This window comes from Equus caballus, chromosome 1 (genome assembly GCF_041296265.1).
Source record: "Equus caballus isolate H_3958 breed thoroughbred chromosome 1, TB-T2T, whole genome shotgun sequence".
Taxonomy (NCBI): Eukaryota; Metazoa; Chordata; class Mammalia; order Perissodactyla; family Equidae; genus Equus; species Equus caballus.
Genome location: NC_091684.1, coordinates 57,332,185 through 57,344,575, shown reverse-complemented (window position 1 = coordinate 57,344,575; position 12,391 = coordinate 57,332,185). Strand labels below are relative to the sequence as shown.

General features: G+C 34.0%; 1 protein-coding gene across 17 annotated transcripts in view; it reads left to right on the top strand.

Annotated features, from left to right (window-relative positions):
• HERC4 (HECT and RLD domain containing E3 ubiquitin protein ligase 4) overlaps positions 1–12,391 on the top strand; it is a 140,992-nt gene that overhangs the window by 74,747 nt on the left and 53,854 nt on the right. For 12 of the 17 annotated variants that reach the window (XR_011422830.1, XR_011422828.1, XR_011422827.1 and 9 more), the window contains 6 exons: positions 6,049–6,125; positions 6,402–6,526; positions 7,657–7,716; positions 7,832–7,943; positions 8,430–8,619; positions 9,988–10,160. Coding sequence is in view for 8 of the 17 variants with exons in the window: in XM_001503581.5 (XP_001503631.1) it covers positions 6,049–6,125; positions 6,402–6,526; positions 7,657–7,716; positions 7,832–7,943; positions 8,430–8,619; positions 9,988–10,160 (737 nt within the window). In the remaining 9 variants the exon portion in view is untranslated. Of the gene's footprint in view, positions 1–6,048; positions 6,126–6,401; positions 6,527–7,656; positions 7,717–7,831; positions 7,944–8,429; positions 8,620–9,987; positions 10,161–10,860; positions 10,966–12,391 lie in introns of all 17 variants that reach the window. The other 5 variants (XR_011422831.1, XR_011422835.1, XR_011422832.1 and 2 more) reach the window with 2 other exon arrangements.

The following is a 12,391-nucleotide window of genomic DNA, read 5'->3' as shown; positions in this document are numbered from 1 at the left end:
CAAGGCAGAGGGAGAGCATAAAGATGGCATCCACCAGCCGTTGTCCCCAGAGATTACCTCAGTACATCCCTAGATGTATGCTAAACCAGAAGCCTGCCCCTCTGTCTGAAGCTCCAGAACAAGCAAATAGGCCTTTTTCACAGAAAGACTGGTGGTGTGTTTCAGTCTGCTGTTTTGGCTGTGTGCTGGTGCCTGTAAGCAGCCAAGAACTGTTTCTCTGATTGTTACAGTCCTGTGGAACCCAGGAACACAAGCCTTGCTATCTACCAGAGCCAGGCAATCAAGGGGCGTCCGCTAGGCACCAGCCACTAAAACCAGGACACCAAATGTAAAACTCAGGGTACCAGATGCATATACAAGCTCCTTCTGGGAGATACTGGTGCTCTATAGTGCAGCAGAGGGAGAGCACAAAGAGTCCTCTCCCTTTGAGGTCTTTGGAGAGCATTACAGTAGGCTCTTGGTTGTGTGTTTAATTAGAAACCTGCCTCTCAGGCCAAAGCTATGAAGATAAACTAGTAGGCCCCTTTCACAGAAAGGTTGGGTGCCTCAGTCTGTTGCCTCTTGCTGTGACCTGGGACTGGTAGCTGGTTAAGAACTCTTTCTCCATTGGTTACAGTTATGTGAGCATTATGCCCCACTGCCCCCCAGAGCCAGGTGATCTAGAGGTATTCCCTGGGCAGCAGCCACAAAAGTTGGGGCACCAAACGAGAATACAAGCTCCTTTCAAGGAGACATCAGCAAACTAAGGAAGGCAGAGGGAGATACCATTTTTAAATGTTTCATTTCAGCTTACCAAAGCAGAGTTTACAAAATTGTTGTGAATTAGATAACTTTCAAAGAAGGAGAAATGATTTATATATCCAGAAAACAGAACATTAAAACAAAATTAAACATTATTTCAAACAGATAACCACAGTAAGTTTTTCTTAACCAGTTCATTCCTATGTAACAAGTTCTTGTTCTGCTAAATCTTTAAGTAGCAGTTTCATAAAACTGCTTATCAACTTAAAAAAAAAAGGAAAAATCCTAATGCAGTCCACTGGTGTGTTCTGAAAGTTATCTAAGCCATGTCTCCTCAGAAGCCTGTTCCCAAGTGTCTATTCTTTGATGTATAAGTAGTTTCTAATACCTGGTACAGTCATGTTCACAGAGCTCTGAGACTGTCCTTCTTAGTTGAAAACACAAACTCTGGCCTGTAGCTTATAGGAGAATCTTCAGGCAAGCATCAGAGTAAAACAAAAACTATCAACAGATGACAGAGGTTTAAAATGACCGTGGCTAATTTATTACTGATAATTGTCAAGCGGAAAGATCTGATGAGGGTTCATAATAAAAATAATATGGCTGACAGGGAAATTCGGTTGTTTCTGTGGCATGCAAAACACGTTATTCCAAAAAGCTGTTTAAACAGAATGTTTCTAAAGATGATGATTAAGCTTGTTCTCAAGGAAGTGAGTGAGTCTTACATCTAATTTATAAATATGGATCAGTATAACTTTTTATAGATGAAAAAATCTTGAGATGTAACATGATAATCCTGAGACCTAATGTACCAGGAATGACACCAAGAATATCAAGTAAAGAGATTCACTAAGTCAGGTGATCTAGCTTAGACATCTGTATTTTTATAAAACTTCATGAATAAGTCTGAAATACATCCCCATTTGAAAACCATTGGCCTTGAAGATGCTAGATGTGAATTAAAGCAGTAAGATTTTGTCAGAAAACATTTAAAATAACAGTTAAATAATAACTGAAATTAAGACTGCCAGCACTGTACCACCAGAACTTTGATAAATATAGGAAAATTCACCAGAACCATTTCAGAGTGTTGAATAGTATTTCCCTTCATTTTTAAACATATGGAAAGCAAGGACATTGACTAATCTCTAGGGACTTCTCATAAAACAAACAATTTTTGGAATATTTATATTAATTACATTTTACCATATAAATTTAACCTAGGGAAGGTCGAGTACCTTTTCTGATTGGGCAGCTCTTCCCATGGAACTTATAATAGTAAGACATCATACAAACCTAATTCTTTCTAGCATCTCTTCTTATAAGTTGAAAGAGCAAATCTTTGTGATTCTTCAGGGCCTCTCTGGGAAATCTCAAAGATATTTTCACTAATACGTAAAAGGTATCTTGGAAGTTTTATCTTTCTATATTTAGGATCTGAGTTTGGGAAATGTGTTAGTTTGCTGGGCTGCCATAACAAAATACCTTAGACTTGGTGGCTTAAACAACAGAAGTGTATTTTCTCACAGTTCTGGAAGATATAAGTCCAAGATCAAGGTGTCTGTAGGTTTGCTTTCTTCTGAAGCCTCTCTCCTTGGCTTGCAGATGGCTGCCTTCTTACTGTGTCCTCACATGGCCTTTCCTCTGTGTGTGTGCATTTCTGATGTCTCTTCCTCCTCTGATAAGGACACCAGGCATTATTGGATTAGGGCCCCACCGTTGGATTAGGGCCCCACCCTAACAGCCTCATTTTACCTTAATTATCTCTTTAAAGGCCCTATCACCAAATACAGTCATATTCTAAGGCACTGTGAGGTTAGAGCTTCAGCATAGGAATTTGTTGGAGGAGAGTGGATATTATCATTGATGCTTGAGAAACAATACTTGGTTACCTATTTTATCAAAGTGACAATAAAACATTTCAAAATAAATATAAGTAGTAATCTGATTGAAAGGAACTTTAGCTCTTTCATAAGTGAGGAGCCTTTTTGTTTTTCTCCTTAAATAATGAAAGACAGTAAAGTCAACATAAGGCATAGAAAATTATTCTAGCAAGACACAGGACTTTTGCTATTTAGCAAATTACACAAAAAGCAAAGAAAAACTTTTTATATTGTAGGTGAAGGCATTAACCAGTAAACTGTGGGAGCACACCTTTCAAAACTGAGTGAACTTTGCTACGATTTTAACGCGTTTTATGACTTCTTTCAGAGTCAGGTATAAATCTGGGCAAATGAAATTCACTTACCACATTGTATCTTCAATTACACTCTTTCGTATTCTGGAACAAACTGACTCTTGCTTGAGGACAGTAGTATTGTCTCAGAATGTCCATGAGGTCAAAATGATTTTCATATTAATACTAAGATATTATCTATGTTAATGTGTGGTACATTTGTTATTGCTCATCTTCAAATTTCTTAATTTTAAATTCTAATATGATAAGTGTTAGTGCTTTTAATCCACATAAACAGAAGCTCTTTGGGGTCCTGAATAAGTCCTAAGAGTGTAAAGGAGTTTAGAGACCATCAAAAACTACTCCTTTTCCTTGTAAATCAAAAGCACGTACATAATTGTATCTCTGTCACTATTGCTCTTAAATAGAAGTATAATTTGCAGAATTGTAAATGGCTCAAAGACACCTTTCAGTTGGAGATATTCCTGAAGAATACCTTAATCATTTGCTTTTTGGCAAGGGAGCCTATTTCAAAGTCTTTACAATTTTTCCTGACAATATATTTTGTAAAGAGTAAGGAGAAAGTGAACTAGCCCTCCTTAGATATGACAACATATACTATAAAACTTTAACAAATCAGAATATTGGTATACGCATAGACATTTAGATCATTATAACTAATGGAAAGTCCAGGAAAAAAAATTCCTCTGTAGGTATTTGTATATAGGTTTTGTTTCAAGTTCAAACTTCAGTTGATTGGTAATGACTCTTGGAGATGTGTGTATGTTAAGGACTTTGAGAACACTTTTGGGATAGAGAAGAGTACCAAAATTTTTTAGAGTTGTGTATTATAGGTAGAAGTAGTAGTGCCTTTTCATAACTTTAAAGAAAGGCATCACTAATCTGTGGAGAAGGGAGAAGAATTACTCAACACATGAAGATTGGGGGGAGGGGAGTCCCGTTTAGATCCCAACCTAGCAGTGTACAGTAAAATAAATTGTAGATGAATTAGAGAGTTAAATGTAAAAAAGTTCTTAAGAAAATAATTCTATGATTTGAGCATGGGAAAAGCCTTTCTCAGCATGAAAGTCTTCATAAAGAAAGAGAGAAATACATTTGATTAAACGGAAAAAGAGATCTTCTATGAGTTAAAAATTAAATAATTATTTAGGAGAAATGTTTGTAGCAAATACAGCCTAAAGTTAATGGCCTGATTATCCAAAGTGGTCATACACGTTAGTGACAAAAACAATAAGACACCAAATAGATAATGGAAATTCCAAGAGAAGAAATTGATGTTACTAAAAAACATGAAAAATCTTTTACCCTCTTTGTGTCAAAGAAATTCAAATTCAAAAAGCAAGAGGATAGTAAATACGTGGAAGAAGATCATTAATTAATCCTTCCTTCCTATTATAGGCTAACAAACTGTTTAGTAGATGGGGGAAGGTAACGGTCCAGCTACAAGATGAGGAAGTAGTGTTAGCATATCATCGTTTTTCAACCTACTTTAAGTTTTAATGGCCTAAGCATTGAGCATCAGAGGTTGCTAACATTGCGAAAAAGGAACCCAACCACACATTGTGTGCTTCTGATGGAAGAACAACCCGCCCACCATGTAATAATTTGAAATATTTAAGCTCCAGTTAAAGCCTTTCTAAATCCAACTACCAATTTACAGGAAATATGCAAAACCAAGAAAAATGTTAGGAGAAAACTCGGGGATACAATCAGCAAAATCTAGTCTTCAGGAAGCTGTATAGGACAAATGACTAAGTTTCACAAACTTTTTGGAGTAGTAATCAAAAAGAAATTAAGGAAAATAATTTTTGGTGCCCGACTCACAGCCCCATTCATGTACTGTAGCTTAGTCATTGGTCTTCTTCATAATTATTTATAAAGGGCACAATCACATTTTAGCAATAAATGAATAACGTCCTGTTAAATCTTTTGAGGAAGTGAACGATTTCATGTAGACGTGTGAGAATGATGTAGAGAAAAGATTGTAGAAAAAGGATTTTAGGTTGAACGATTGGTTTATTTAATATTTTAGATTTATCCTTTTAATCTGTTCTTAAAAGTTGTTTTTGGCCTTAGAGCATTCTTGTGGAAAATTCGGTCATGTTAATATTCTGAACTCTGAAGCTCTTACTATTATGTTCTAAGGAATGTGAACATTAATTTATATTATGTATTCATATTAACAAATATTTACTGAGTTATTTTGCAAATAAAACATTCTGCTTGATAGGGAATAATCAAGCAAATTAAGATGTGGTCTCTTTCTTAAGAATATATCATTCTGTAGCAGCTATGGTCACAAATAATACAAGGTAAAGAATTAGCTAAATGGTGGGGGTCAGTAGTAGAATGACAGAAATGGATTATATTTGGAAATAACTAGCCTTAAGTTACAATGTGTAGTTTTGCTGTTTTGGTATATGATACCTCTAAATGCTAGCCCAGCATTATTTTTGATAATAGATAGTCTTTCCACTTTGAGGAGCAGAAGAGAAGAAAAAGGAAGAGGCTTTGAATATCTTTTTATAAAGGAGCTTTATTGTCTCTTTTTTACTTGTACTAAATTTTCTTATTAACTTCTATATTTTTGGAACTGATTTGGTTTATATTGATAGATAGTTGCCAACAAAGAGCTGTGTCTCTCATCTTACTTTTGTACAACTATCTTGAAAGAGAAAATAATTCTGCATTATGGAGTATTTACTCAAAAAGTTTTGACATTTACTTGTTTGTTGTCATTCTTTTTAAAAAGGAATATTCTTAGTTTTTATTTTCTTCTGAGATTTCTTTTATACTTTTCATTCAATTTTTATATAATCTTCAGTTTAAAATATATTGAGGTATTAAAGATATGGACTAGAAAACGCCATTCTTTTGTGCAGGCCAGAGGAAAGACTTATAAGCTTACCAAATGCTGCTATGCTTGTGGAATCATTTGGTCAGTCTTGTTTCCATAGCAATCAGAATATTTCAAGTCATTTTATATCATTGAGTCCATGAATGGGAGGTCTAATTAAGTTAGATGACTAAGAGAAAATCCAGTAGCATATCTGATGCTCTGAAAAATGTCATATAAATCTTGAATTTTTTTACGTTTATTTTTATTACAGATTCTGAAGAATATTTCTGTGTAAAAAGAATTTTCTCAGGTGGAGATCAAAGCTTTGCACATTACTCTAATCCCCAGGTAATAGTAGTCATATAAATAATTACTAAGCTCAAATAATTTTGAAGAATTTTTTAAACCCATATTAATGTTCTTTATATATTACAGAATAATTATGTTAAATTTTTGTTTCCTCAAGTCTACAAAATTTTTATGATCCATTTGATAAGTTTTTGTTTCAGGTGATTTACTTAGGTTTAAAAAGAAACAAACCAAATATATAGTGAAAGCATGTCTTGGTTTAAGTTATATATAATGTCTCTTCCCTCTGACCGATGTACTTATTTTAAAATTTAGAACTGTAGACCACCAGATGACTTTAGATGTACTGATCCTTCAAAGCAGATCTGGACTGTGAATGAAGCCCTAATTCAGAAATGGTTGAGCTACCCCTCTGGAAGGGTTCCTGTGGAGATAGCCAAGTAAGAAAAACATTTTACCTATACAAACACACACAAACAAAACCCCTCAACTCTGTGGGGGAGCAGCCTGTACTTAGGTGTTTTTATTTAAGTAATCATTTCATTAAATATCATTCATTGAATGGTTTATGTACAAAAGTTTGAATGTCTAGAATTTTTATAATGGATATTTTAAGAGATCTCACTTAAATTTATATAAGTTGCAATTCTTTCAGATACATAATGATATATTAAGTGATAACTTAAAATATTAAATATAGCCACTTTAGAATTGGGTTTGAAATTGTTCCATCTAGCTTCATAGTGCTCAATGTCTTTTAACTTTTATACTCCCTGTAAGATTTGAGTATTACTTCTTTCTTGAATATTTTGCTTATAGATGAACTTGTTTAGTATTTAGGGTTTTTTTGTTTTTGGAGTAGGTGTTGGTTTTTGGGATGGAAGGGCTATATCTGGTAAACTGTTTTTTTTCCCCTAGATTGTTTTCCCAAATTAAAATTTTTCTTAGAAGTCCAAGAAGTAGGCTTCAAAAAAATAACATCCCAGATTAGATTTACTGCCATGTGGAATTAAGAAAGTTAGGGACTAGCCTGTGGCCAAGTGGGTAAAGTTCCATGGCACTCCACTTTGGCGTCCAAAGTTTGTGGTTCAGATCCTGAGTGCAGACTTGCTCCACTCAGCCATTCTGCTGTGGAGGCATCCCACATAAAGTGGAGGAAGACTGGCATGGATGTTAGCTCAGAGCTAATCTTACTCAAGCCAAAAAAAACAAAGGAGGGTTGGCAACAGATGTTAGCTCAGGGTGAATCTTCCTCACACAAAAAAAAGAAAAGAAAATTAAATGTGCATGTTTATGTAAAAAAAAATGTATTTAAGAGCATCAGATTTGTTTGATAAATCAGAGCATTAAAGTAATATTTGAGAAAGTCTAGGGTAAACAGTAATACTTTTATCAAGTATTATTTAATCAATATTTAGTAATTTATAGAATTCTGATTTGTTCTAATTTGAGTGTTCATTAGAGGAATGCTCTGTAGCAGTAAATATTAGATTAAATACTGATTTTAATTTTCATTAAAAAATGAAATGAAAGGTGAATAGATTTCTCATTTTGTGATATTTCTTTTTAGTGAAATAGATGGAACATTTTCATCCTCTGGTTGTCTAAATGGAAGTTTTTTAGCTGTTAGGTAAGTGGCAATTCTTCGGTATCCTGAATTTTTCAAATTTATTATATTTAATAGTATAATAAATAAGTGAATTAATTTTAAAGTTTCATTATTTTCTCTCGCTTTTTTTAAATAGCAATGATGATCACTATAAAACAGGCGCCAAATTTTCAGGAGTTGACATGAATGCTGCTAGGCTTTTATTTCACAAACTTATACAACCTGATCATCCTCAGATATCTCAGCAGGTTTGTGTTTAAAGTGTTTTATATTTGTATTATGTAGCCTATTGAGTTTTTATTCCATGGTCCTTTATATGTTTATAGCCTAGTTATTATGATGTGCTTTGTATGATTTTATTAAATATGCTAATATGAGAATTAAAATAAAGTTTTATTTTAAAGAATTTGTAATTTAGCTGTCAAATATCTAAATCTTTCCAGATGTTTCGAGCAGACCCTTAATTACTTAACATGGTCATGTTGGTTAAGTATATGGCTATAGAAGTAGAAGGTTTAAATGGAGACTTACAAGATTTTTTTGAATTCTTTTAGCAATGCTTAGGCATTCATTTTCTTTGTGCTCCAAAGTACATTCATTGATTGATTGTAAGATATTTTCTTTTTCTTCACCATTTCATGTTTGCTGTATTATAAGATTTTCTTTTTCTTTCTTTTTTTTGGAAACTGCATTCATTTTAAATGAAGTAGGTTTTACTTTTTGTTAAACTATAGGTGGCAGCTAGTTTGGAAAAGAATCTTATTCCTAAACTGACTGGCTCCTTACCTGACGTTGAAGCATTGAGGTTTTATCTTACTCTACCAGAATGTCCCCTGATGAATGATCCCAACAATTTCATAACAATAGCAATTCCCTTTGGTAGAGCTCTTGTGAACCTAGAAAAGGCACCACTGAAAGTACTTGGTAAGACATTTAATATTTTTTTCTTTTGTAACCTTTTCTCTTTAAATGGAAATGCTCACAAGTTCTTACTGTTTTGTTGTTTGAAATTTTGCTACCCTGCTTGTTGAACATTGTTTTAGGAAAAAAATAAACCTGTTTTCCTTTTGTTACTTTTTTTCTAATCATCTGGTGCTAGTTGTTGGAGTTGTTGGAGGTGAAGCATGTTAAATATTAAAATTTTAATCAAACACAATAGCAGAGACAGTATCAGGAAAGATAAAAACTGTTTTTCCTATTCCCCTCCCTCCGCCCCTCCAGAGTGATGTTATTATTAAAGAAGTAAAGGAGGAGGAATAGTTAAAACTGTACAGACATGGGTATTAAATCCTCCTTGAACTCTAACACTTTTCCTTGTTGCCAGTTTCCTGATGTTTGGTTTTATTTCTCTGCATATTGATGAGATTCTACTGCTCATCTGACCTTACAGTTCTGTCTGTCTGCTCTGGTTTTTTGGCCTAAAGTTTTCTTACCTTAATTTTTCTAATTGTGTATCTATCTCCTGGCTGTTATAGTTTGCTTGCTGCATTTAACACAGTGCTTTCCTTCCTAACAGAATTTGGTCAATATGTGAAGCTAAAATATATACAAGTAATAAAATCAGTACAAGATGTTTTAGACTGAGGGTGAGCAGAGGAAGCAGCAAACAAGGGCTAGAATCCTAGAATCTGAGGCAATTGGCCAGTAATAGAAGAGTGAAGCAGGGACTCACAAGAGGATTGCTTCCGTGTTGTCAGAAGTTTTTGTATTCTTTCTGTTTCCTTCAAGGATTTCGGTATTTGTACTGTAGTTAACAACTGCAAATAATGAATGTGGGGAAGGACAAGCAAGTTATACTTTACATTGTTCAGCTTCAGTGTTTGGTTTTCAGGAGTACTTTGCATTTTAAAGGTGGTGCTTCACAACATTTCAACTTTATATTAAGATGAAAGATAAAACTTGGAAAGATCCTTAAATATTGGAGTAATACAATTTTAAAGTGTTTTGTTTAAAAATTAAAATTCTAATTTCCAGAGCATTTTTTATAACTTGTTTTAATATTAGGTACAGTGGTGAATTTTCACTATAATTTAGGAAACCAAGAATGTAAATTCTATAGACCTTTCTTACTTTATTTTTGCTTTTGAGAGCTTTTAGAACAGTATTCTTTAACTTGAGGGTGGAGTGGTGTCTGTAAAGCCTAGAAATGTTACATAAAATATTGTGTTCTGTGTATCTTCCTGGAATTTTCACAGGGTTAAGAGCCACTGCTTTAGAAGAAAAGTCAGTATGATTTTGAGAATTGTAACTTTTAAAATTCATTTTATTTGTGTGTTCACCCTTTAATAACAGAAAAATGGTGGTCAGTGCTTGAACCTCCACTATTCCTCAAGATTGTAGAACTTTTTAAGGAAGTTGTGGTACATCTTTTGAAAGAGTACAAGCGCAGCATTGCCTCTCCTGAAAGAAGAATTTTCAACAGTTTTCTTCATACTGCATTAAAGGTTTTAGAAATATTACATAGGGTATGTCCAGTAGTTCCTTTATTTTTCTCTTTCCCCATTGCTACTAACAGATTAATGATGTTTATTTTAGCATTAATATATTAGAGATTTAGATTGGCATAAAAGATAGATATTTAGAAATTTGGAAGAGTTACTTAAATTTCCTTTTAAAAGAAATATGTCTGTACTTTGGAGCTTTGGTCTTATTTCACTGTTAGGCATTTCTGGGTAACTTTTCTGTAGTTGGGCAGAACAATAGCATACTAATGAACTGGAATTCTCCTTACATTTTTTGTGAAGGGCATAATTTGTTTAAATAATATGTTTTTAACAACAAACACATAGAAACAGAAAACAGATTGGTGATTACCAGAGGGGAAGGGGGTTGGGGGGGGGTGGGAGGAGGGTAAAAGGGGACACGTTTGTATGGTCATGGATGGCAACTAGACTTTTGGTGGTGAACCCAATATAGTCTATACAGAAGTTCAGATAGGATGTACACCTGAAAAAAAAATAAATGTTTTTCGTTATGTATAGGTTGTTCATATCATATGAAAGAGGTTTTATCCTAGTTGTGATTATGAATGTTTAAACTCTTGTTCTTTTGCTATTGGCTTCAGTCAAAATAGAATGTTTCATTTGAAACAAATGACTAATTTGAAATTGGAACCATATATAATTCATTAATTTGCTTATTGTGCTTTCCTGCGCTTCTTCCCAGTGTAAGAAATAGTACCCTTTACACTTGTAGCAGTTCAAACTTATATGAAGAAGTAAAGTGTCATCTGTTTCATTAAAGATGGATTTGAGACATCCCTGACAGCTGGTAGGTATATCTCTGTTATGCCATTTGGTATTCTTGAGATGCTATTTTGGGAGACATGACCTAAGGGAGAAGCATATGTTTCTAGCCTCTAGAATGACTGGAAAACCCATGTGAACCTTTAATCTTTGGTTTCCTCTCCTTATCACCTTCTTTAACATTTTCAGGCCCTTCTTGCCTAGTACTAAGGTAAATGATAAGAGATGAAGGAGATAGTCCTATTCTCTGTAAGAAAGAACCCTTGTGGACCAGTTATTTTTCCTTTTTATTCTTTTAGTGAAGTTCCTGGTTATTTTCTCAACTATTTAACTTCTTGAACTTACTTTTTTCTTTTGTATTTAGTATGTGCAGCATTCCTAGAAAACAAGTCATGTCTCTTCTCATTATAATTGAAGAAATGATAGTCATTTCTTTCCTATGGAAACAAACCATTCGTATGTTTGCCTTTCCTAGAACAAGACTTTCTTGCAGCATTTTAGGGTTAACTGGATTCTGTTGTCAACTGCTATTAGGAAAATCCTCTAACTTCATGGGATTAGTCTCTGCTTTTCTGGATGCCTTTTGTCTAGTATTCAAGAGGTTAATTAGGTTTTTTTTTCTTTCCTCTGGACTCTCTTTTCATGTTACTTCATTGAACCCTCCTTAGTCAGTTGGATCCTATTCCCAAATAATTCTTCTGTCTCTCCCCCTTCCTTATTTATCTGCTTATCTTTATTATCCCTTTAAACATCAATTTTTTTCCCTTAGCTGTGTCTTTTACTATAAGTAAAGGAAATTGAACCTTTTGTCTTTCATGATTTCACAGAGAATTTGAGCAAGTAACTTATCGGCCTATCTTAGAATCCTTAATCTCTACTGAGGAAGAACCCTTAGCATTCCGTCTCCACAGACCATTTTGATGGAGCCATGCTAGATAATAAGATCCTAAATTCTTGCTAGCTGGAAGGGAAGGGAAAATAATCTCACAGTGGCCAGGATTAGAACCTCCTTTGTACATTAATTCATGTGAGCACTTTACATATATTCCTCCTTTAACTTTTTAAACTCTGTATAGTTGATATTTTGCCCCTTATTCTGAATATCAAATGTCATAAAACAGTCAGTGGCAGATTTGAAATACAAATACAAATCTACTTCCAAAGTCCCTGCTGTTTCTAATGTACTTCTCTATCAGCAGATGTAGTAATATAACATGTTTAGAAGGGGGTTTGCTTTTATTTTGTGTCCCTAGATCTAGAAGTTCATACCTTCATAATTGCAGATAGCATTGTATTGTTAAAACATGATGTTTCTAACTCCATTTGTGCTGCTTCCTATCAGTGTGATGTTGAACAAGTCTCTCTTTATCACATATGCAGAGAATTATCTATAATATAAGGATTAAAATACTGGCCTGATAGTTACCCAGCGTTAATTTATTGTTCAAATT